The following is a 27361-nucleotide window of genomic DNA, read 5'->3' as shown; positions in this document are numbered from 1 at the left end:
ACACAAATGTTTTTCTCTGACACCGCCTGAAGCAGAACAACCGAGGGAGATGGAAATAATCAAATTGGAAAGGGATGAAATCGAAAAAAAATGTACTTGAGCACAATAGGTTCCTTTCATGTTGGACTTTAATCAGAAAAGGAAGGAATAATGGAAGCTATTCTTCAACTGAATATGCCTTAGTGATATAACAGCAAAGGTGGATGAGAGGAGCTGATGTAAGTGTGTATGGGTGTTTGAATTCTCAAATGACTGGATTTGGTAGATGGTGCCCTGAGAACCATGTTTTGTGTTTCAATAGAAAATGCAATTGTCATATCAGAAATGTGCTGTACCTGTGAACTGAATTATACTGTATATGTCTATATGTATGAGGAGATGAAACAAGGAGGCACTTACTATATTCAGTATTTCCACTGAAGCCCAAACGATGCTTTGCTGCCGTTGTGAAAGGTATGTACGGTTGTGAAGTAGTCTCAAGAATGTGAGGGAGCTAAAATAATACTCATCAATTAGGAATTATTTATTTTTAAGAACAATTGCACCAACAGATGTAAACATTGATGTCATTGGAAATAGATATACATTTGCCTGCTATACACGGAATATTTTAAAGTCAGAACTTGTTTTCTGTTTTTCACACTGCAGCCCAGAAGCATCTCAGGAATTGAAATGACACTAACTGGCACAAAATGTTCATATCCTAGATATTATACTCCTGTTACCTCTTCTCCTTAAACTTTTTAAGAGGTCTGCTCAGAAGCTGTTTCCAAATTAGGACTTGGAGCAAAATCGACATAAATAAGTTTCATGTATTATATCAAAGATTCTTTTTTTTTTTTTTATACAAGAGCTGTCTTTTATCCAAAGTACATTGCTGCAATCATGACCAAAAAACAAATGGTGACATTAAACTATTAGAGATTTAATCTGGATATCAGTGAGATCAAACACATTCTGGATGTTCTGGAGAGTCAGCCGGAGGGGTTTTTGTGTCCCTTTGAGTGAAAAGCTATTTGACCAAGCTTTGCCAACTAATATTTATTCTCATGTATTTCCCAGCAGGGTTGTATTGATTTTTACTCTTTTAGGAGTACCATCTTGCCATTGGTCATGTAATCATTTTGTCAGCATATCAAATTCTGGCTAAAGTGGATACTGACCATAATCTAATTTCATTAATGCTAGCTTTTTGCTATCCAGAGGACTGTGCCACTTTACAGTCTGTGGTGTCATGAAAACAAAGTTCAGATAACAACTGAATGTGCAGTCTGAGATGAAACATGCAGACAATGACAGCTACTGTACTAGTAGGGCCAGTGTCAATTATGGACACACACAAACACACACCTGAACATGCTCACACATACACACAATGGTATAGCACTTCTGATACTGTACTTGTGATTTGGGATTAAGCTCCTTTGTCATTATCCTCTCTCATCACACACACACACACACACACACACACACACACACACACACACACACACACACACACACACACACACACACACACACATTGTTAGCTCTGATCTTAAGGTCTCATTAAAGAGGGCCCATAAGACAAGAAAAAAACTCTTGTTTTTACCTTCATTCATTCTTTTACATTCATATTTTCTGTTGTAATCCTCTGATGTGTTCTCTCTGCCCATCTTGATCCCTTTCACTATCCAAGGATCAGGACACACTTCTTCTTCACTTCTCTGACAGTGGATGCCTAATTGCCTGCTGTCTTTTCCTCTACCCCTCTTGCTCTTCTCTCTCTCTCTCTCTCTCTCTCTCTCTCTCTCTCTCTCTCTCTCTCTCTCTCTCTCTCTCTCTCTCTCTCTCTCTCTCTGTGTCTCTAGAAGTGTGACTGCCTGCTCAGCCTGGAAGCCTATTCAGCAGACCAGAAGCGACGCGTGTGTCAGTGCCTGAAGGACAACATTGACAAGCAGCTCCAGCTTCACAGGAGGGAGCCTCACGTTCCGCATTTTGAACAGGTATGGCACATGGACACACACATCTAGGAGCATTTCCAATTTGAGGTCAAAGATGAATCAGTAAACGCATGAACACATGGGAATGCATATATTTGTGCATACCCATTACCATCATTACCATTGTTCACTTAGCCCTTACATTTCTTTGGGCAAGTTTAATGCTGCCTCTTATCTGGCTGGGTTTGATTAGTTGCACTGCTTTAGTGGAGTGTCAACTGCAATTTAAGCCCTGTTTGGCTCTGTTCAGTTATACCAAAAGTGTGATATTTGCTAGCAGGTTTTTGTTACTGCACTTCATATATATTAACTGAACTTTGCCTTGACAAAATTACACTGTGTTTATTTGTTTTGATCATTTGAAACACTAACCACACTACACTTGACTGAGTCCTGAGCACTGCGAGTACCGGGCGTTTTCCCAGTTGACCTGTGGTGTGGTGACAGCATCGATACATACAAAAAACTATATAAAAACACTAAATTTCTTCTGTGTGACTTGAGGTTGGAAAGACAGATGCTCTGTTTTGTCTTTTCATGAACATATTTGTGTTTATGTTCAGCTTCCATCTTGCAGTACAAACTACTGGGCAGTTGTCATTTACGGCTACAGTTTTCCTTGAAAATAGATTATCCGTTGAACTAGTGCTTTGGGATAAGGATATATTTTTGACCAAATAAGTTTCCTGTGATAACTGATTTGTTTGCCACTTGCAGCAGAAACACAACGTTGACATATTATCACCTTTTAAGTTGATATGGCTAACATGTTGTGGCAAACAATTGCTAATTTACACATTCAGCAGCTTGGAGCAACATTAGCATTCAGTTGGAGATATGTTTCTGTTCACCTAATGAATGTAAGTACAATGTTCACTCTCCTTTTAGCTCTGTTTTTGGTCTCCACCAACTCCTGAGGGAAATATCTTGCTCTGTAGCTGCTAAATGCTCCACTATGTTCACCAGCTAGTGGCTAACTTTTGCTGCTGTTTGGTACTGAGCAGATCTTTTGAGCTTTTTCCCTGAAAACAGCTGCCTGCTGTGACCAAAAACAGGCCAGAAAATCAAAACAATGAGCTGAAAGGCACTAAACGCTCCATAGAGCTGAGGGAAACTGCAGATTTAGGTGATAATTCTCTGTGGGTTCGTCACTATGAATGACCCCTTTGACATTACACATAATCATTTGATCCATTATTAATATAAAAGTATTGATTATAGCTGCTTTAAGTTCCTCCTGACAATTCACATTTGTAGACCTATTATACTTTTTGGAACCAATGAAATGGATCAGATCAAATTGAGTTGAGTATTCGAATCCAATCATGTGCAGAAAGTGAAGTTTTATGAGGCTGAAAAAATCAAACACCCCTACTCGATTACACTGCACTGTAACTGATATTTAAGTGCTTATTGGGCTTCAACCGCCCTGATTAAGAGGGTGGCTGCTGGGGAGCTGTGAATGAGATTACTGTGGCCCAATTCGGTCATTTCAAGCGTTACCTAGGGAAATCTACTCAAAATCATTTTTTTTCTTTTCTTGTCACATTCTCTAATTGCTATTTGGGAAAACTTTTGTGAAAGCTGTGTGAGTGAGTGAGTCAATCTGACAAAACCTTGGACCAAATAGATACATGTCCTCTGGAACAGTATTCAGAGGTGTGAAGGTGTAATATAATGTCTGTAATGTGCATTTAATTGAATAGATTTTAGAAGATTATCTTTTGATTGATTTACACTATTCCCATTTCTTGCCTCTTTCATTTTTGATTAAGAGCTAAGACAGCCCATTCATGTCATACATTTAAAAGCAGTCCAGCCCAGTTCGTTTGCATTTCGCTGAAAGGTGATTAAAAGGGATAAATAGCCTTGTGTGGAGATGTCACACCTGTTGTACATTAGGGCTTCATTTCATCAGCACATGAAAGAGAGAAAGAGAGAGGGACAAGCCGACAATCTTTCATCCCTTTCTCTCCCTGCATGTGTGTCCATGTATATGTGTGTGTAATTTTGCCCATATGGTTCATCTGAAAAGATTCAGGATGAGTCCTGATTACCCAGAAATGTAAATGACCCAGAACTTGTCCCGTATTTGAATATTCTCTAATATTTCAACTACTTGAGGGTGAACTTTATGAACTTTGCCCAAGAATTCAACAGATTCTTAACATTTTAAGTTTCAAAGATACAAAAGCTTCCAAACAATGTTTAACTGCTACAATGTTTTCCTGCAGGAATGTGTGAACACATATTGTAGCATTCCACAGTAACACAATGGGCATTGTGCATGTTGCTTTCCTTGCCTGTTTCCTCCTATGATCAGTGTCACTTAGGAACAGATTTACACACGCTGCAGTGTTCAATACGTTCAATAACAAAACAGCTTGGCAAGCATGCTCTGTCTTGTAAGTCAATGCCATTTACCCAAACTCTATTGACCAAACCAGCGTATTGATCAGTATAGACATGGTCAATATACTGGCCTTCCAATTTGTATTAGTAAGTTGTGCAATGATCCTTACAGGGTATTCCCTTGGCCCACATGATAAAGCTTTTTGTAACTAATGGAAGCTTTTTGTAACTAACTAATTAAGCTCTTCAGAGCTTAATTAGTTTAATTAGAGAATGACAGATCAGGTACTTTGTGGCAGTAAAGTAAAACAGAATATGTGGTGTCGGTTTAGTTATGAGGCAGGGTTTGGCTTAACCAATACAACGCGATATGAAGTAGTAGAGAGATACAGAGCTGCAGAGGACTGTTGGCCCACACCCACACCTCCGTCACCTGCGTCGTTAGATCCGGAGGAAGAGGAGGAGGCAAAAATGAATAAATTAGAGCACAACTATGCTTTTTTTGGAAATGTAAACAAAGTTTTTGCCCAATTGAATCTATTTTCTATCTATAATATATATATATAGATAGATAGATAGATAGATAGATAGATAGATATTGTTTAGCTGGCTACTACAACCCACAAGCTAACAATCAAGTGCAGTTTTATGCAATGCCCTAAATCATATTTCCATTTATGCGAGTTCAATATGAGTCATCAAATATATTTTTACATTGTATAGGAAGAGAAAAGAGAGTGATTTTGCTGTAAAAAATGTTTTTGTAATATATTTTTATTATATGACTAGAGATAAACACAGGGACACATGATTATAACTTTGAAAATGTATTTAAATGTCAATATAGCTAATCACACAACACAGCTTGTCATTAACCTATATATTATCGTAAAGTTATGAGGTATAGGTATAAGTATAGTATTTTTTTTGTCATACAACGGCGTGATCATAAAATAATGATTTCATTGCCATCTCAACCTTAGGTGCCTCAGTTTTGCTGTTTGATGACTGAGGTAAGAAGAAGAACAGATTTAGGCTTGCTGGTTTCCTATTGCCTATTATTCTTGCGTTTCATTGTGGGTGGACATCTTTACAAAAACAACCTTAAAATGCTTATGTGGATTCACATCATTTTCACACATAAACAGTGTTTTCAGATTTGGCTGGCTTAGGGTGGACATGGTTTCAGACACACACACAATCGCACATTTGCCTATAGAAAGAGAAATTCATCATTACTCCTGCAAAAGCTGATGGTACTGTCTCAGTGAAATTATACATGCAAGTGTGCATGCGTGTCGTGCCCTGTGGAATTATTCCTGTATACCTTCTTTGTGTAGTTATTAGAACCTTTTACTGTAATCTCTTATTAAATGGAAATCTGAATGGTGTCCCGAAGGCAAGGGAATACATGCTTAATCATAAAATTTTACATCCAGACAAATTAGTTCACTTTTGATTGCATTTCTCCAGAGTACCTCAGAGGCAAATAGTTTGTATTCAGTCAACTCCAAATGTGTTTAATTATATGCAAATCAGCTTTGTCAAGTACGGGGATATGAGGAGAATGCCCTTGTAATATCCTATCTGTTGCATGGGAGCCTTTCAAAATGAAGTGTCCTGTGTATTTTACTTGGCATCTTGGGAAGTATTCTTTGGGTAATTTCATATTGGCAAAAGAAAAGAGTACACATTCCTATAGATAGACAAGTGTAGACACATGTGGGTCACATCCATCCACCGACAACCATGCATTAGATAAACACTTAAAAAAATAAATCTGAATCACACTAAACATGATGAAATAGATATAGATTTGACATGGAAGAATATTCCTTTGCTAGTGTTTAAATAACTTAATTTCTGCCCCACTGTTACTGCTGAGTATACACTATAACTTATTTTTGAAAACTGAATAGAGTGTATCTTTGATGCACTGTGTGTATTCCTGCCAAGTGAGTAAGAATTGCAGCAAAGGAGCTTTAGAAAATTACCCATTGAATCACACATTTCCCTTGTGTCAGAAACTGCATTTGCCCTCTCATGCACAAAGCCAAGTAAATCCACACTTAGCTGAAGCATGTACTTAACTCAAGAGTTATGTTCAAGTGTGCAGAGAGAGCAGAATCCACTCCAAAGGGAAAACACACACACACACACACACACACACACACACACTGTAGAAATCACATCCATTCTGTCTATTTATGTTACTTTGTTCATTCATGTTTTTCCAACAATTGGGGTTACTCTGTCACAATGTTGGGATGTCAGCAGCTGTCTTAGTTCCTCCAGCCCATGAACACTTTGAATGCTTCCCTTTGGAAAAATTTAGATTTTTTTTTTTTTTTTGAAATTATCTAATCCTCCAGTCCCTCTGTGAGTGGGGCGTGATGAGAGTTTTTGCCAGTTTCTATTTTGCGTGGAGCTTCATTTAAAGTCAGAGGATTTGGTGCAAATGTTTATGATGACTAACCTCAACTTGAATAACTGATGCCTCTCTTATTCAAGAAAATTAGATAGTCATGGAGATGGACTAGAGAATATTATGCAGTAGGTGATGTTACACAGTTTTCCTAGAAACTACTGAACTGAATAAATTGCCTTTCAAAAATATGTCAATAAAATCATAAAATTGAGAAAAAGAAAACAAAAACCTTGTCAAACTGGCAAGTGATGATGATTTAAATGCTGAACAGACTATTGATTTTGCATTACATTTATTTTAGGTTTTTATTATCATTGTACAGAACTTGCCCTTGTGGTTTGGTATCCCACAGCCATTATAAGCCTGCGAGCTCCTTCCTTGGCTTCCGGTACATTCTTGTCTGGGCAGCATTAGCCACTAAGCTGCTGCAAAAATAAATTTGTTCAGCTGCACACACACATGCCCTCAAATGGGAATTTAAGACGGACCGGCGATTGTAAAAGTGATCGTCACACTTTATCACACACAGCATTCGATGAGCAACGCTGGCACTCCGTGTTTGAGTCAGAAGAGGAAAACTATCTGCTGTAAAAGTGTAAATTTTCTACATGAGAACATAGGCTCACATGAACAGTGAAAAAAAGATGGCTGCTGCTAATGAACTAAGTGTGTCTGTTGAGGTTTGGAGGCAGCTTGTTCTGTTCTCTTTCTCTGGCTGTCTCATTTCACATTTATGAGAATGTGTTTTAGCTGCTGAAGTGGTTATAATAGCGCATTTATGTTGGAGGAAGCAGTGACATACTATCACAAGGGCCCTCTCTCATTCCCTCTCTGTCTTACTCTTTCTCTCGACTCGTCAAACTGTTTATTCTTGATAAAATTAAAGAAAGTGGTGGTCTCTCTTCTGTCTTCCTGGTCTACCATGTCCCTCCACAAAACACACATATGCACTCGATCAATGATGCATGAAGCTCTGGACAGATAGGAAGTGTCAGTGAATATGCATCTTTTGAGCAGCATATCTCACTATGAGGGCACACTGAATCTTAAGCAGCAACACAAAATAGCAAACAGAAAATAAGCTGATGGCTCTTTCAGTTCAGGATTTATCAGAAAACTGAATAAATCATTTTTTCCGATTTTCCCCATTTTGTCTATAAATATTTTCAAGGGCCACACACAGTGGCAGCATCTTGACACATGTCAACCTCATCAGGATATGCCACTATCCTGCTGTACTTCCCAGCGTTGCATGTCAACTCTTCAAAAAAGCAGCAATTTTACCACATTCACTCGCCCGCTGGTGTTTGTTACTCTTTAGTCATCAATGTTTGAAAAATGAGAGTTAAAATGACATAAAATCTGTTTTCCTTTATTGTATATTAAACAAAGTGTATAAGCATAAAAGAAATTGCTTAAAAATCCAACAACTCCTCTATGCAGAGCAGAACGATGAAGATAAAAAGAAATGAGAAGCACTTTCAAATTAACTTTGAGTATACTTTAAACACTTACACCGCACTAGTAGTATTCTTATAACTTCATTTTAAGTTTACGCCAAAATAACACTGCAATAGTACACTTTTACTGTTTTGCAAAAGTATACTTCAAGTACAAAGTAACAAAGTAGTGCTGTAGCATAAAGTACACTTAATGTAGTAGTAATGTAGTACACTTCTATAAACTAAAAAGTGGGCCAATTTAGTCTCAATAAGTATGGAACTAGTCCAATAACAAGTATACAAATAGTTTATTCATATATTAACACAAGTATACTTATTCACAAAAGTATACTTTCATGTTTTTGTAAGGGGACCAATGACTCAGTAGTCTTCAAGTTAATGCTTACTGCCCCAAACTGGACATCTGGTTTGCAACAGAGCACAGGCTACAGATCTACAGAGGAAATGGGGCAAATTAAACATTACAAACTCAAAACTAAAAGTTTGACAGTGGGTGAGAAAGGGTCTGATTTGGACGATGTAGAGTGAATCTGTGCTGGACCAGAATGAGATTAGAGTTTGATGTGTACCTTACACGACAGTGGCTAATCACTGATCAAACAAGACTCTTGGTCGTTTTGGCAGGAATCAGAGAGATCTTGCAGGGAGAGGGGATTGTCAGGAAGATACTGATGATAGCAGAGGGAGCATATTAGAAGTGATAGTCTGGTGATGGACAGCATGTTGAGACAGTGACAGGTACAGTCATAGGTTTTTAAGCTTAGAGAGTTGAAGAGCAAGACAGCTTTACTGGGTTACAATAGGAGGCATTGAGTGACAGAGGAGAATGCGAGGAGAAAGCTAACAAATGTGAAAGACGTAGTGTGTGTGATTTTTGACAGTTTATTTTCACTTGGTGTCCAATGAGGATAGGAGTGAGCAGTGAGAGAGGCTGCTACACACCTGTCATCTCATCGGAAGTGGGGAATTATAAACAGTATAAATACAAATATTTACATTGTAAATGTTAAATATAAGGAACTTAGTGAAAGTCTTCTTGCACCCATCTTGCAAGATCACCACTCAGTTTAAACCTAAAGTCTGAAAACAAGATCGTAAATGTAAAGTGTCTCAATATAAAGTAAATTATCGGCAACATCTGAACTGGCACATGTTAACGTGATAAACATTTCTCTTGCTCTCTTTGTTCAGACACACACTTTCCCCTTCATTGTCTCTAATTAGACACGGATGAATTCCATTTGTCTTGTCTTTGCTCATCTCTTTTCTTCACACACATGCACACGCACACACAACACACAAACAGCACACTGGATGCTATTTTAGGAATGTGTTGTCTTTCAAAGTGTGACATCCAAATTTAAAACTTGTTCAAATGGAGCAGATATGAGGGACCACGCTGAAAAATTTCATGTGTAGTCATAGCACAGTGTCGTTATGACTTATTTTCTTCTCAGTGGAATTTTATGAGATTTCTGCTTCTCAAGGGATTTAATGACAACAGAGCAGTCTGCTGGTTAGAGACATTATCTTTCAAGAAGCTTAAATGCATCTTCAGGTGAGGCAGTGGCAATGTTTTTGCTAACAATTTGTTATTTATCCAGAACAAATCAGAATTGCTCACACTTTACTTCAAGTCTTACTTTTTCAGAGAAATTGTCAAAGATTCGGAGTAAAGTATTAACGCCATCAGAAAGTTCCCCACTGCACCTTCACTGTTGTCATGAAGTAGAAAGATATCCAGGACAGCTGTCCACGGACTCCTACAGTACCTATTCAATTATTCTGTGTGTGTGAGTGACAGAGGATAAAGTAACAGCACCATCTCAAACTTTCCTTCATTTGCAGAAATACAGGTTCTTTAGCAAATCTAGAGACTACTTGGAAAATATTGAGAAACTGTGGTGCCCTACAGATAATACTACTCCTATGTGGATGCACATGTCAGTAATTTGAGAGCATATTTATTATTTCTAACCCTGGTGCACTTTCCTCATTCTACTGTCTTAATATGGAGGCTATAGTTGAGAAAACAAGAAAGAAGAGAAAAAAATCAAAGGTTGCAGAAGATTAAACCTCATCTCATCTTATGTTTTCCAAAATTTTTTGTTCTTTTACCTCTGGGTGCTTCAACTAGAGACTCATCTACTGCTTTTCTAATTTCTTTGCACCGATCAAGTGCAAATATACAATCTTTCACCTTCTTTGTCACTCTATCTTTATCCTGTTTCCTTCTGCTATCTACCTCTCCCTCTCTGTCAGTTACATGCACACTCACAGCACAGCAATGTTATTCATTGTGGCCTGTAGTGTAGGATTAATTCCCCTGTCTCTCTTTAAACATTAATGATTTCCCTTTGATGGAGTGGTGTTTGGCTTTATTTTAGCTCACCTTTAACTATTCATAACTGTGTTATATAATGGCAATTATGCATCAGCACAGGAGCTAGTGTAGATAAGAGCCTCATGGACTAAGTCCTAAGAAGGTACAGCAGAGCATGAAATCCATTCACTGTCACTTTTAATTGCGCACATTCTTTACTCCGAAAAATGACGTTTGCTCCACTGAGCATGTAATGGAGCTGGGATAATAGTTTAATTTACAAATAACAGGGCTCTTTTTGACACAAGGACATTTTTGATTAGTACAAGTGCTTGATGACAGTAGTGACACTGAGAACTTCAAGACATTCTGCCACCAATTAACAGGAGGAAGCAGAAAAGGAACAAAGTGCTGAAAGCAGATGACACTGGAAAACACTGAAATCTAGTTTGCCTTAAGTTGATATTCTACTTTTCAAATGTCAATCATTACTTTATGCATCATCTTGAAATGTTTCTTCAAGAATACCTTTAGCCAGACGTGGTGAGGGAGACAGCGGTCTGTGCAGTGTAAATGACAATGTTTAAAATAGCTATTTGAAAAGCCCATTATATATTAGCACATGATATGATTAGATAAGGCCTGATGAATAGCTTACATGGCTCCCTTCAGGTCTGATGCAGACACGTGGTCATTGTAACAGACAATGTTGTGTGTGTGTGTGTCTCTTATTAGGTGTGAAAGACATGGCCCTTAACATCCTGCTCTTTGATAGGTTTTGATTTAGTGCTTTGATTTGCGACAGAGCAACTAAAAATAGCTTGGGGAGAGAGAGAGAGAGAGAGAGAGGGAGAGAGAGGGAGAGAGAGAGAGAGAGAGAGAGACTGACTGCAGAGTTAGTTGCATTTGATCTTTTCATAACCATCACTCCCTCTACGTTTTTAATACATCACATTTTTACAATTCCTCCTTTCACTCTCACACCTCTGTCTCTCCCCGATTCCATCTGTCTTCATTTCCCCTCCTTCACCAAATCCCTCTTTACCCCCCTTCTCTCTCCCTCTCTCTCTCTCTCTCTCTCTCCCCTCTCTTTTGCACACACGTTGGCATGCACGTTATTACCAAGCTGGGGGGAGAAGCTGGGACTGCAGCAACAACACAGACAAGAAACAGAACAAGGAGGAGAAAAGAAGCACTGACACTTCCAGAGAAACGGACAGGAAAAATAATCACATATGGTCACATTGGATTAGCAGCCTGTATCTATTCACACCACACTGTCAGTGTGTGTGTATGTGTGGATGAACTGTGCCATTCTTTGCCATACTCTGGGACACAACACCAATAATAACACTCTTACACACTCACACAAGCAAACAAGCACACTACGTGTCCAGATGCCTGTGTCTAAGGTAATGTACAGTATCTTTTGTACTTTTATGAAGGTCAAACTGAGAGCTCTTTCTGGACACTTATGCTGGTGTCTCTATAGTTGAGATTATTTCCTTTGTGTGTGTGCATTACTACATTAATATGGTGTAAATATCTAAGTGTATGTGAATTTGACTGTTTAGGTTGTGTGTAAGTAGCACTATTTGCATGCTAGGATCGCAGCTGTTGTGCAAATGCTGTCCTAGGTAAAGTCACAACTATTTTTAAATTTCTCACATTTATATAAACAGGGATATTTTTTGAAAAATGTTTTTACGCTGAACAGTAATTGCTTCTTTTGAGATTGGTTGGAGGTTTTAGTTTCAGTTTTTTAGTTCTGATAAGCATGGATATTTCTGTACTCTTTTCTGAATTACATATTCAAATACCCGTCATTTAAGTTATGTGCAGAGTTTTTCCTAATTAATGCCACCTTGAGAATGAGAAAACAGAGACTGAGACTGAAGAACGGGAGAAAAAATCTGGCAAATTGCTCTGGTGTGACTCATTCATCAGTTAGTTGGTGCTCATGTAGTTCAAGTCTCTGGGTGCTTTATTTTTATTGTCTATTTAAAATAAAATACATAATAAAATACATAAAATGGTATTGTTGGAGAAACTCTACAACTATTAATGTTGACTCTGTAGCCGTGTAATTGCGGCAAACACTTTTCATTCATGTTTTTTTTTTGCAGTACTTAGCATTGTACTGTTACCTGCTGTATATGAGTATATATATTTACCTATAAAAGGGTATTGTCAGTGACGTATAGTTGTTGACCCAAGCAACCGTGTAGAGAGACAGCAGGTGTGTGTGTCTTCTACCTTTCAATGTCAAATGTCCCTTGTCACACTCAGGAGATAAAAAAACCTTTTTCCTCAGTAGCATTGAGAGGCTCTTGAGATAACAGAGTGAGAGAAAGGTGAGAAAGTAGAGAGAGTGTGAATGAGTGAGTGAGAGAGAGACAGAGAGAGAGCCTTGTGGTTCAATTAGTCACTCAGGTACAGCAGGTACAAGTGTTTTTCTAACAAGACACACTAGCCAGGTTTCCATCCAAATATAGCGCAAATTTTAACAGAAGAAAATACTGTTATACAACTATTAGGAGTTGGTTCATCGAGATAAACAACTGGTGATAATTCTCTGGTCAGGTGCCATTAAACCTTTCCAGTAGAATAGGGTGCAGCGAGATGATGTAATTAAAAGAGCGCCAGTCAAACCTCAAACTGTTTGTTTCGTGTATTAATTTGAAGAAGGTTACATTTTCCTCATCACTCCACACAGATCTGATGTTTTCCTCTGCTGCTATTTTTATTCCATTCAATTCAATTCAATAGGCTTTATTGGCATGAAATTTGGCATGTGAATGTGAATGACAGGAATGTCTCTTTAATTCTCATGCTTCATGTATGTCATGATTTATTAAGGCTGTTTCCATTGCACTTTGTCGCATTTTGCTTTTATTGATACACCAGCTTTTCCTCCCCAGCCAAACGTAAAAACTTTTTTGCGATATTTTGAGGTTTTTTAAAATTTTCTGCATTTCCATTCTGCCCCCCCCCCCCGCAAATTGAAAATGTGCATAGAAACAGTTGGATGGAAACACACCTACTGATTTATTTACTTTTTATGCTTATACAGTCTCATATGTAGCCTTTTTAAATAACATTTGTTGTTGTATATAATTATGCATGCAGCCACATTGTTCAACATTTTAAGTGAGATGTTGAGGACATAAAAATTCATACACACCCACTTTTGCACCTCTGCTGCATTAACAAAATAAAATCTTTCGGATTGGGTATCTATAGTAATAGTACAACCAAAAAACAGTCAAATATTCAAAATTGGCATTGAAAGCTTGGTGAGTTTTGAGTGTTATTTACATATTCTTTAATCATATTTCCTTGTCTAACTTATAACTTACTTCTATGCTTAGCCAAAGTTCTTGTACAGCTGCTTTTATAAAGGCCACATGAAACAATAATGCATCTGGAGGTTTGGCATATTTTAATAAAAGGACAATTGTTTTTTAAAAGAAAGTTATAGTGGCACCTCTATTGTAGTTGTTTTAAAATACCCAGCCCTACTTAATAGAAATGTTATGTTTGTTTTAGTAATAACTCAGCAAGTGGCAAAGAAATGCAAAATTAGCAGCCATGCTAGCTCAAGCACTGATGGTGCCTGTAGTGCAGCAGATTTAACACAGCTTAGTTTATGCATTATAGGATGTTTTCTTATTGGTTGTTTTCATCATAGTAACTTCTGGTAATGTAATTGCCTGTATGGAAAAACAATAGAACCCGTGCTGCTGAAGTCAGGAGTTGCCATTAGCCTGGCTTAGTTGAAAGTGGCCCTAACATTTTCCAGTTCTCTTGCAGGGTTCATGAAGTCTGTCCTGGTCTCTGCCTCGTTGAGGCATTGTTTGAGTAGAAATGGTGCATTGATATCATCCAAGTCAAGGATATTGTGGCAGGCTACGACTCAGTGCAGTTATGGAGTGCAAAATTATCTATGTATTAGCCATCCAATACATATCTATAGTGAACAAGACAACAACGTCAAAAAATAATTGAACTGTCAATCGCAATTAGACGATGTGAAGCATGCAAGGCTTTACACATGTGCACATTAAGTTAGATTGTGACATCCTGCTCACATGTATTGTGTAAATTAGGTTTTACAGACGTGCTAAATCTTATTTGTTTAATGTCCAAAGAAAAATAAGTAAGTGCCAGATTTAGAAATGTTAAAAATTAGGAATTTAGAAGAGGAATTTAAGAAGAACTGTGGCTACAAAACCAGGAAGTATAGTGAAGTTCCCCACATTGGCAGTTAGTGACAAACACCTCCCAGTGTTATGGCTGCTAATAAACAGCTATTATATAGAGATGGTGACTTTGTAGATGCATTGTGTGTCAGAAACATGTATTTGTGTTTAAACTTGTACTACAAATGTTTGTGTGTGTTTACAATGGACATGTGTCCATTGTGTGCTTTGTGCATCCTGTGGGACCTGTGCTGTAGTGCCTTAATGTCTTCACAAAGAAAAGACGGGCGGGGTGTTGTGTGGGCACAAATGGACACAATATATGTATATATACGTCAGACAGTATTTGCAGATACACACACATCTGCAATTGTGGAAACCAATAAGTATGTTTGGCCGACATACACACCACACACATATATGCATATGCTTCTCTCTTAGCTCTCACTGCTCATTTGTCTCTTCTCATTATCACTATCTCCTCCCTCTCATTCTTTCCTTCTCACTTGTTTGTGCAGCTTGGGAGTCTACCTTCTTAGCCTCTTGGGCATTCTCTCTCTCTCTCTCTCTCTCTCTCTCTCTCTTTCTTCCCTCTTCTCTCTCTTCTTTCCCTCAGTCTCTCTCTCTCTCTCTCTGTATGCACAGTTCACTTGGCCTAGCCCACACTGACAGAATCACACACAACAGCCCAGCTAGCCAGCCACAAACACTCATACACCAGTTTGACAGAGGAAGTAGGCCACTTTAATGGGGATGTGTGGAGTGCCTGTATCTGCCATAAGTGGACTGTAACCTGGAACTGCTTCCTCTTGCCAGGTAGGGTTTATAACTATCACATAGTGCATTTTATTTTATGGCTAATCTGAAAAGAGAGGTTTCATGCAAATGTATTTTATGGTGCTTTTCTTTGGCTTTGGAGGAAAAAGATTATTCAAGAGTATTCATGCGGTTAGTTTGTGTTGCACATATTGATGTGCTGCTGGGGGGTAGGGAGTGGTTTGGTCATACGGAGATAGAAAGAGAGATGGGAGGAAAGATAGGAAAAAGCAATAAAGGTTTATTTATCACTAGGCATCTTTATGACAGGCTCATATGAGGAGTTGGGTGTCAGTGTCGTGCGCTATCTTGATTCATTTAACTTCACTACTTCTACCTACTTCTGTTTATTGGATTGTTTTTTTCCCATCTTACTTTCTGTCTTTGTTTTATTCTGTCTCTACCATCACTCCATCCACTTATCATGCCTTTCTCTCATAGCTTTAATAGCTCTCTTTAATATAATTCCCCCTGTATTATCGCCTCCCTCTTAATAAACAAAAATTGGTTACAGCATTTTCTGAATAACAGATGTTTACATCCCAGATGTTTCTGCTCTGGCTGTTTGCCAGTGACACGATCTAGCCCTCCACATGGCTGGGAGAGTCGTAGGGTGAGAAACAGGGAGACTAAAAGAAAGGAACAGTAGGGAGATAGCCATTAAGAAGACATACTCTAAACTGTGTCAGAGCCAAGTTGAATGTGATAGAGACAAGAGGAGAGAGCAAACAGAGGGACCAGAGGGAAAAAAACAACAACAAGCACACTGGGGAAAATTGCTTTTCTCTTTTCCTCATTAGTGGAATTGTGGGGTTATTCTCTACTTAGAAGGAGACAGAGAATTATATGCAGGGTTGTGTAGTTTGTGTTGGTGCCTGTTGATACACAAATAGGGAGATGGCTGATAATACATAGTGTGAGCAAATGGTAGTTTGTGTTTAAATTAATTTTACAGTACAGTAGTGTAAAGATATGGAGTTTTAGAAGTTTTTTTAAGTGAGAGAAGAAGCATAGGTAGAACATTTTCTTCTCCTCTCCTCGCCTCTCCCCTCAATCTTCCCCTTGTCCTTGATCAATAGTAGACAGTGTCAATGACCCATCCCTCTGCTGCGCACACATGCAAACACACACACACACACGCACACACACACATGCATGCATGCACACACACACACTCACACAGAATGTGATCAGCTGGTCTTACACATCTAGTCCCAGCTTGAACAAATGAGATGTTTGTTATTTGTTATAACCTAGGAAAAACAGTGTCACACACATCTCAACCCCTTGTTTGTCACACAGGCACACACATACAAAAGACAGATACGAAAGACACAAACGAAACAAAAGATAGATGCATCTTCTTACTCACACACACACACACACACACACACACACATATACAGACATAACCCCCATCTCTCTTCGCTCTTTCTATGAAGGCCCTTTCCAGTCTTTTTCAGTGGTCACATTGTCTTCAGCTGCCTGGCGTCACGGGGCAAGTTACGTCAATGACATTTTCTCTCTGAACCCTCAGCTTCTATTAATAATGCCTTTGCATCTTTGGATGTGACAGTGACACCCCAAAAAAACCCAACCCCATCCCTTTTCTCCCCTCTGCCGCTGTCAGGGACTGTGCCTGGTTTCTGTGAAAGAATGAATCTTGATTCTTCCAAAGGTTTTGTAGGAGTGGCAGTGCGCCATGTTATTCTTAAAATAAGATGATTTGATTTGATTGCAATGTAATGACTTAAACATAAACACACACATACAGGAGGGCTACATCACCAGCTCCCAGTTAAAGCTGAAATATTAATGAGAATAGATTTCATGCTAATAAATTGCAGTTGACATCTCCAAGGTTTAACTCACTGCCAAGTATTCCTGTGAGATATTGAGCCATTGTATTTCTTTTGCTGTTCTGCTTCAATTAGTGTTGCTGACAAAAAGAATATCCCTGCTACGCTGCAGTACTGGTTATTAGGTCTAGTCAGGTCTAGGGTTTAAGTGCTGATTATCTGATACTAGTCCTAACCTGGAGTTTGTAGAAAAGGGGAAAAACGAGGAAAGAAACAGAACCAGAAGCACTGATTTCCAAGACTAGAGAAAATGCCGAGAGGTGGGTTAGCTTACCGAGTCAGCAGGCTAACAGTTAGCAGGTCCCTCAGACAAGGCCTCGCCAGCACTGATCGCTGCTTACGAGAGCAGCGAGCTCCGTCTTGGTACTTCAGTTCAGTGTAGGTTGTTGGTGGATGGATCCACGAAATAAAACAGAGCTGGTTTTCAGCAGAAGTCCATGAGTTGGGAAGGTGTGAAACTGTACTGTCCTGAGTGGCGCTTCCAAAAACCTGCCGTTTCCTGTGCTACCCCGACTCGTAACACTCTTTCAAATGCTGCGCCCTCGCCTTGCACACCTGAGCTTCGTCATGTCCTTAAATAACCGGTGGATGCGCGTGCAACTCACAGTGACGTCCTTCTCAACACACAGCTTAACCACCCCTCATTATTATTCTCAATGAAAAGCAGTCCAAAGCGTTAAGGAAAAGGAAAAGACAAAACATAAAGAGGAACTATAACCCCCCTATCACTCCTATCAATGGTACCTGAGATGAATAGCAGTATTGTTATGTACCTATGAGTGGATGAATTTTAATTATATGGTGATAATGTTGCAATTGTCAGGTGAGAACTTTGCTAATTTTACTTTTTACCTTACATTGTGGCCAAAATCTTCTGTTAAAGCGAAAAATGTAGACCTACATAAATAATAGAATTCTATGAGGACATAAAACATTTTTATTACTCTCTTAAGCCAGTGGTATTTTGATAGCATTTTTTTAATCATTCAGTTAAAAAGATGTACTTTTGTGTTCCCAGGGTTTACCTGACATCTTGTCCTCCTGGGTTTTTTTGATCTACAGACCCTTTTTCACATGTTCCCTTGCTCCCCTTTCCATTTTTTGTTTTCTTTTTCCCTTTTGGCCTCATCACAGTGGAGGGGTCTGACAGATAAACAACTATTACTGTCTCATCGCTCTTCTCTCAGTGAAATCTAGGGCAAAATAGGCCGGTGTATTGCGATGCATATAATGAGGCCATTCAGAGATTGATCATCTATATGGTCTGGTCCTTTAATGAGTTATTGGTATTACACAAAGCAATAATGGCTCTTAAATCTTCAGACCATAGCTTGATATGGATGGCACATGTCAAAGCATGCCTAATATATATTTAGTTGGTGCAGACATGCATGCATAGATACACACAAACCTACAAGCTGTCTTCCCGTCAGTTATAAACATACTCTTTTTCAAAGAAGCAACAAACATCAGGTTGATTATCATATCAGATACTGCATGACAAGCTTATCAACATGTACAAGTCTTCTAATTTAGATAGAACATGTGTGAGTCTTTTATTATATGACCTGTGATTGCAGGAACGTAGAAATTGAACCGTGTGTGTGTAAGTGTGCATGAGTTTATGCAACAACCTGTGACGTGGGTTGGAGCAAATGATTTCACTTAAAGCAAATGAACAATTATGTGTGTATGAAAAGGAGTCAGTGGAAAATAATGTGGTTCACAAGTAGAAAACAAGCTTGCTATTGCTGTTGAGGGAGATAACAAGCAGCATCACACCCCCAAGGAGGCTTATGGTCTCTAAATGACAATTTTATACAGAAACATGCTTCCAAGTAACACAGACTGATTTTTGTTTGAATGTCTTCTTTTGTGCCCTGGGCTGTTAGGACAAAGGAAGAGTGTGTATTTCTTCAGACGAAGTACCTTCTTTATCCTTCTTTCTCTCTTTATTTTAAAGATAGAGTTTGATTTTTATCTGTCCCTCTCATTCTGTCTTTCTAATATTTTGAGCTCCTCTTTTACTTAAGTACTGTACTTATGTACAATTTTACTACTACATGTTATATGCATAAATATATAATAATCTAACTCAGACAGGATTCATTCTGCTGCATAATGAGTATGTTTATTTTAGATACTTTAAGTACATTTAGCTAATCTACTTTTGTACTTTTACTTGAATTAAATTTTGAATGCAGGACTTTTACTTTACGTAACAGTGTACTATTGCTGCATTTACTTAATTTACTATTAATTTCACCACAATTAAAAGTTAGGTAGGCAGGAAAAATACGTAGAAAAATATAAACAAACACAATTGGCATGGTTTGTGGATGGGAATCTGTTGAGGGATACTATCCTTGTTGCTAAGATCTAGGGAGAACCTCCATGCGAGGTATGCTCTCTTTGGCAAGCAACTTGCTTGTGAGTTAAAAGTAACTGTTGGTGACTCTACTTAAATCTGAGGAGATGCATATCGCTGCACCCTCCCCAGATGAGAGATCGGAGTTAGAAGTTACAAGGACTGTCGCGTGTAGGAAATCATTTTGTATGATCGATTTAGCCAACCCTTGCCTTAACAAACACTACGATTCAACAACATTAACGGTAGCGGTTAGCATTAGCATGTAGCTAACATTAGCTTTTGGTTAGGGTAGAAATAGCATGACAACTGTTAGCTGTTATAGCATTTAACAAGCAGCATGTAGCCGGTATGTGATTTTCCTTCAACCGACTGGTCATCCGATGTCTTCCATCACGGCTTCAACAGCACAGTAGCTGAGCCGCTGCGCCAGAGAAGGCTGGCCTGTGACCCAGCAACGCATCGATCCAGATGGTCAAACCACGGTCACAGCTCGACCAATCAGAAATGTTCAGCGCAGCAAGCCCCACCCCGAAAGTCCCAGTACTTCTGAAAAGTATTACCCCCCCGAGCAGGGACCTTTTGGGGGGGTAAAAAATGTCCCCGGTACTTAATTTAGACCCTGTTCTCTGAGTTCCTCCAAAGGTTCCTAGTTCCTGGGGAAAGTTCCTGCGGTCGAAACGCACCTTTATACAAAATAAGCCAAAACAAGTGGGCTAAAACAAGTAACTCCTTAAATGTGTAACCAAGATTTTCTCATCTGTCAATGTAAATAAAACGTGTAGGTAAAAGGAGAACAAGGGTGACAGTGCCCAGCTCAATTAATTTTGTTCCTAGTTCTTGTTCTCACTATGTTCATTTTATGTTTTCCCTCTGGGCTATGAAAGCAGGAGGTCTAGACTTCACTGACCTTAAATGTCCTTTGAATAAATCAATAAGTCATTGAGCAAAGAAAATAAAAGAAATGGTAAACAAGAGCAATGCAAACTGATTAGGTGGAGTTACATCACTTAGACATCCTGCCAACCAACTTGCTGTCATACAGATCAACCACTTAGTGGGAGGAAGAGAGTGGACACAGAGGGAGTGGCAAAGAGGAAGAGAAGAGAAAACATGTCATTTTGTTTTACAGTGTACAATATTTTCAACAGCATTGCTAATTGAGTTGAGCTGGATTTATTTAGATCGGACGTGGACTTGGCGAGTGTAATGGTGGATACATTAAACCATTAATATTAGACTAAGTAGAGTGAAGCAGGGGTTGACTTTAATGCTCTTTAATGTAATGGCATGCTTAAAACAACCAGGACACAGGATATTAAATGGAGAAAAGGGAAAGGAGTAAAGGGAAGGAAGGAGATAAAGATGAAAGATGGCACCTTGAAATGAGAAGCGGGAGGGGTTGGGGGAAACTATGACAGAGTTCATAGGTACATCTTTAGCTTTTGGAGAACACACAGCACAGCTGCTCCCCTGGGATGGGTCTCTCATTGCCATGGTTACTGTGGGACAGAGTTCACATGATTGTTCCTGGGTGACTGTCCATGAGTGTGTATGTGTTTTCCTGTATTTCTATTTTTTTGAGAAGATTTTGACCTTCAGAGGTCATTTTTGTCATTATTTATTACTTCAGGGAGATATTTTGGAAATAGGACTTTGGAGCTATTCACTGCTGTCATCTGGTTTCTTCTGTGTTTCTTTTCCACCCAGTTGACACCGTTACACCAAGCATGAGTCATGAATGAGTAATTTGGCAGGTGTCACTGGAAGGTGTGACTTCTTTTCTTAACAGATAGTCTTAAAAAGAGGGGGAATGCTTTTTGTTAAATACGCCAGTCGAGAAGGATCATTAGACAGTTGAGTGCATGTGCAACATAATGCAGGAAATAAGGTTATGGGTAGCTTCCCTCTATGGCCCATTTTGATTTTAAAAATCCAAATTTCCCATTCTGGGACTCCCAAGGCCGACAAGCATGCATATGTATTTGGCATCCATACATTGTTTGTGGCTAATTATTTGTCTGTGTGGAAAAGAGTTGTACAGTATCTGTGTCGCAGTTTTGTCTATTTACCATATAGCCCACTGTGGTTATGCAACAAAGGAAGAGACAGATCTGCATGTAAGTATTGCAGTACTGCGGTAAGTGGTTTTCTGTAGTTTAAAAAAAAATGTTTTAAGCTTCAGAGCCATTAAGCCATTTCTCCTAAATTTTGCTTTTGTTTAATTTTTTTGTAATTTTCCCCCCTTTTTTTAATCTTTTAAATTTTGGACCTAAGCCCAAATGGACAGAAGGAAGGAATGGAACGAAATAAGCCCACAAAGAGCGCTTGTGTCTTTTACCTTATCCAGCTCTTAACTGATACATTAACAAGACCACCTAGCTGCTTTGTGAGGCTGTAATGCTCACTGTAAATAAAACCAAACACTTAGATTCATAAAAGTGGAAGTCCAGATTTAGTTTTTGATCATTAGCAATAGATGTAATAATTGGCCAGAGGGTGATGTTAGAATAAAGGACTTTGGCAACCTCAAAAGGGTTTATCATGATGTGAGCATTAAAATGTTGAGATGTGCATGGCAGTACATAGTTTATTTGTGTGAGGTTGGTGTAAGCAGAAAGGTCAACATATTACATCACTTGTGAAATTTTATGATAACGTAGTTATGGGTAGGAAAAAAGAGTAACAAGTTACTGTAATTCCACTACTTTTGGCAGTAACTAGACATGTAACTAATTACTTTTTCAAATTAAATAACGCAAATAAAATTACTGAAATTTAAATGGGCTAGTTACTCATTACTTTTGTCAAATGTTAACCTGCTGGTAGTGTTAGTGGAAAAGTCAGGTGATAACCAAAATCAGCAGGATTCATCCTCTGGGGACCATGAATGTCTGTACAAAATAGCAATCCATTTAATTGTTGTTGAGATATTTCAGCCTGGTCCGACTGACCCACCCACATTGCCATCCATACAGCCACGCCTCTAGTGTAGCTAAAAAACATTTTCTTATTATGGTATTGTATTGTATTGTTGTAGTATTTTTGCCTTTATTAGATAGAGACAGTAGAGAGCTGAAAGGAAAGGAGGAGAGAGATGGGGTATAACAAAAGGTCCCCTGTTTTCTGCACAATGCCCATAAAGAATTGTATAAAATATGTAATGTGACCTAAAGTGAAATTCACTGGGGCTCGCTAACTCATGGTGGAAAAATGTCCGTAGCCAGTATGGCTGCCTCCTGGCCTTGAACACAAGTAACAGGCACAACCTCTAACATGATGAAGCATAGTTTTAGCTCATCGAACACATGGAGTTAACTGGCCAACAAGGCTTTAAATCACATCTTCTCAGTGAGCTGAATTCAATCTTTTGCTGTTTGACCCTTTACCTCTATGACGAACAAAACACTCAAAAACTGTATTTGGAAATTCATATTCACACAATTCATTTACTATTCTTGGGAGCGTATTTTAATGTGTTGTGTCTGTTTGGAATTAAGAGAAATGTTGCGAGGCAGGGTTAGTGTTAGGTGCTCATTCGCTAGTTCTTTCATTGTGAGACCAGTAATGCTGTTTATGGTACATCTACATTAAAAAACCAAGATGGAAATTCTCCAAGATTTAGTCTCCTCTCCTGTTTTATTTCTTTCTCTCTGTCCTTTTTCACTTACTCATCTCATTTCTGTGTCGTTGCCATTGTCTGACTCCCTTCCTCCCTTCTGCTTGTCTTACTCACTTTGTCTTCTATTCACTCTCTTACCCTGAATCCCACTCTCCCTGCCTTTTAGTGCTGGCTTTTTTCCTCGCTTAATTGAGGCAATGCCAGAGATTGTATTGTGTTGAATCATTGATGACTTTGAGCTGTATTTGAGTACACGTGTATTGTATATGCACGTATATATGCGCATAAACGCAAGCACATTGTCCATTTGCTTGTGTCTTTTCATTTAGCTTTTGAAGCTGGCTCATTGAAGAGATGTTGTGAAAGAGTATAGGTAATGTGGTAAGTGTCATAATTGGAAAATGCCTCAAAGATGAACAAGTTTGTTAATTTGTCTGTTCTTTTCATATGTTCAGATAAGACACGAGGACGAGGCTTGAATACAGGGGCTTAATTTCAAGCTGCTTGATTTTGTGTGTGTTTGTATTTCTGTGTGTGTGTCCACTGTAGAGAGTGTGAGAAGGAACAAGTGTATCTGACAGGACAGGTGGCTCCATTGTGTCTCAAGCCATATCTTCAACAGTCAGGGGTTTCATGAGGGTCAGTGAGGTTGAGAAAGGGAAAGAGAAAATCTCAAATCTAAATATATGGTGGATAATGTTTATCCTCTGATGTTTAAAAAAGTTAATACGATGATGAGCCTCAATAAAACAATCAAGTCATAATTTTTCTGACAGTGACTCACTATTTTGACTTGGACCACCATGGACACAGAAAGAACAGGAAAAGGAGGGGCAGAAAGGGATAAAGACACAGGCTTTACTTCCCTCCATGGGTGCTTCTATGAAAGTGCATTTCATTCTAAAAATACACCCAGTGCATCAGTAAGAAGCCTTGATGTCTTGGTTGTAACACTACTGTGAACCATTTAGATAGGATCACAGGGAGGTTAAGAGGGAGGTAGAAGGGAAAATTAGAGGTCTGGATCACCTTGGGGCAGTTGTATATATCCATGAACATCAAGATAAGTCAAGTTTATATTTATAGCCCTGAGTCACTGCTCTAGTCTCTAGTAAGCGACACCACCCAAACACCATCCTGTCATGGTTTGAGGGTTTATGTATGTTATTTCCTGTTTTAATTTTGAAAGACTCTCCTTCCCTCATGTGTCTGGTAGTTTTGCTTCCTGTCTTTGTTTGCTTTTCTTGCCAGTTTTGATTTTTTGCTCCGCCCTGATTAGTCTCACCTGTGTCTTGTTGTCTCCCTTCACCTGAGTCATTGTCTCCTTGTCAAGCGTCCCAGCCTTTGTTTCCCTGGTGTATTGTATTATTCTGATAAACCTTGGGTTGTGCTACTCAAAGAAAGATTTCTTACTAGAATGTAAAGGCATCCTGAAAAATAAAATAGAGCCGGGGTTACCAATTAAGTGTGACCAAGGACCAGTTTTTCAGAACTGCTTTTTGGGGTCTTGGAAATTGCTAGAATTATACATTTGTTTGAATTACTCCTCCATCCTCCTTCTATCCACAATCTCATTCTTTCAGTCCCCAACAAAAGCTTGTGACCATAGGTGTGGATTGGAATGTAGATCGTCTGGTAAATTGAGAGCTTCACCTTCAGGCTCAGCTCCCTCTTCACCACAATGGTCTGCTACAACACCTGTATTACTGCTGACGCTGCACCAATCTGCCTGTGGACCTTACGCTCCATTTTACCCTCACTCTTGAACAAGACCACAATATACTTGATCTTCTTTGCTTGGATCAGCAACTCACTCCCAACTGTTTTTTTGGCAGAGATAAAGCCAACATCACATCATCTGCAAAGAGCAGAGCGTTGATGTGAATTCCCCAAACAAGACCCCCCTTGGCTGCATCTTGAGATCCTGTCCATGAAGATCACAAACAGAATCATTGACAACCCTGGCAGAGCCCAACACCCATTGATGCAATGCTTTTTTGCAAGCCAGACCTTTTTAGCCAATGTATTATTCTTAAACGTCATTAAGTTATGACTGTTGTGAAGCGATCAGATACAACCCTGGCAGAGCCCAACACCCATTGATGCAATGCTTTTTTGCAAGCCAGACCTTTTTAGCCAATGTATTATTCTTAAACGTCATTAAGTTATGACTGTTGTGAAGCGATCAGATATTGTTTGTGTTTGACAGATTAAGTAGGTCTGTCATTAATTAAGGCTGCAGTCAAAGCCAGCACCTATACTCCCCAATAAATGGTATCAAGTTTCAATCAAACTTGTTCAAAAGAACCGTGGATAATAAAAACAGGAGTTTTAGAGGAAAATGGTCATTTAAAGGTGTGTTTATCTTACAGTTATTGGCCAATGCAGACAGCTGTATCTTCTTTGCAACAAAACTGTTGCTGTCAGAAAACCGTGTAGTCTTTATCATCATTACTTGTGTTTGTGAGTCGCAAATCTTTTTGTTAAATAATACTCAGAAATCAAATTAGTGTTTTGAAGAGTATTGGTTTCCTCTCTACACTGGAATATTATCAGATGGCAGAATAGTGTCATTTTCATTGGGATTTAATTTGGCTTGATATATTTTATTGTTCTATCTACAGTAGATTTCTGAAACATGCTTAAAACTTTTGAAATTTCCCAGTAAGGGAAAATGTCAGATTTCACTGGCCCTCTACCACACAAACATAGTCTGGAACAAGACATCGGAGGTAAAAGTTTGCAAGGGGTTATTCGGTTTGATGCGTCAATATAGTATATAGTGGTAGGTTTTTAAATGCCAGATCTGCAGGTAGTTTCAGTGAGTGATAGTATGTAAACACAAGGGAAAAAAACTGGCTCAGTAACTAGAGGTTCTCCACAGCTCGCATTACAAAAATATGAGGTCATGTTGTTGCAGGAGACACAGTGACCCTCATTTCAGACCTCAGTGTCCTGTACCCAGACATACTGTATTCAGATTGTGCCTATATACATACACATCATAGTAACCACATACAGAACTTCTGCTTCTAGTCCAAGTCCTACACTAAAAAACAAAAGCAAAATAGACTGATTTCTATTCTTGGCACACACACTCTTAAACAGTATTTATGAGCTACAATTTCAGACCATATGCATGAAATTAGTTTAAGGATTTTTGTAGTTGATCCTGACTGAAAGTGCTAAAAGCTCTTGGCAGTGTTATGAATACAGGTCGAAAGTTTAGTGGGGAGTACAACCAGGGCAAGAGTATCTGGGGAAACTAATTTGAGCTGCAAAAGTACACAAACAGCTTGTGAAATATCATGAGTTGTCTGAGAGGAGGCAGTATTATCTCCAATTAGAGCAGAGCATCTTGTGACTGCAGCTTGTCATCATGGGTTAACTTGACCAGTACAATGAGGTCCTTCACATGATTTGCTACAGACTTAAAGAAGGTAGAATTGATTTTACTAGTTGTAATACTTTATTAAAGTTATAATCATGCTTATTTTATTTTGGGAAACATAACCTCAGTTGCCAGCATGATTACATTAAATTGAAAAAAGTTTTGTGCATAACTTTATAAACATTTCCTTAATTCAGCTTGACATATTCAGTATCATCGAAAAACTTTGTGATCTTTCGTCTGTGGGTTTGAATGATGTTGGCCCACTCAAAATGCATTTGTAATGGACCTCCCACTGAGGGCTCTGTGGGCTGGAAGAGGTTAAAGCAGCATTTAAAACCAGCAGATTTTGGAAAGGAGGTATTGCAGATAGATTGCCAAAGGCGGGGGGTGAGGACAGGCAGTGTTCTATGTGTGTGTGCACTGTACACACGTGTGACAGGGATTTTGTGTTTGGCACTAGGTGAGGGCAGAGGTGGGCTCATGTGTGCGGTCATTTGGGCTAGAGAGAAAATTACAGTGTGTTGAAATGATAGAAACATATCAGAGAGAAGA

The 27361-nt window shown here is 38.8% G+C and overlaps 1 protein-coding gene across 14 annotated transcripts in view; it reads left to right on the top strand.

The window, feature by feature from the left end:
* rgs3a (regulator of G protein signaling 3a) overlaps nucleotides 1–27361 on the top strand; it is a 155635-nt gene that overhangs the window by 88431 nt on the left and 39843 nt on the right. For 11 of the 14 annotated variants that reach the window (XM_044173710.1, XM_044173705.1, XM_044173703.1 and 8 more), the window contains one exon: nucleotides 1851–1985. In XM_044173710.1, the coding sequence (XP_044029645.1) occupies nucleotides 1851–1985 (135 nt within the window). Of the gene's footprint in view, nucleotides 1–1850; nucleotides 1986–11711; nucleotides 11961–15411; nucleotides 15567–27361 lie in introns of those variants that run through there. The other 3 variants (XM_044173704.1, XM_044173716.1, XM_044173717.1) reach the window with 3 other exon arrangements.

This window comes from Siniperca chuatsi, linkage group LG18, assembly GCF_020085105.1.
Source record: "Siniperca chuatsi isolate FFG_IHB_CAS linkage group LG18, ASM2008510v1, whole genome shotgun sequence".
Classification (NCBI taxonomy): domain Eukaryota; kingdom Metazoa; phylum Chordata; class Actinopteri; order Centrarchiformes; family Sinipercidae; genus Siniperca; species Siniperca chuatsi.
Note: the sequence above shows the minus strand (reverse complement) of the source record. Positions and strands in the feature narration are given on the sequence as shown.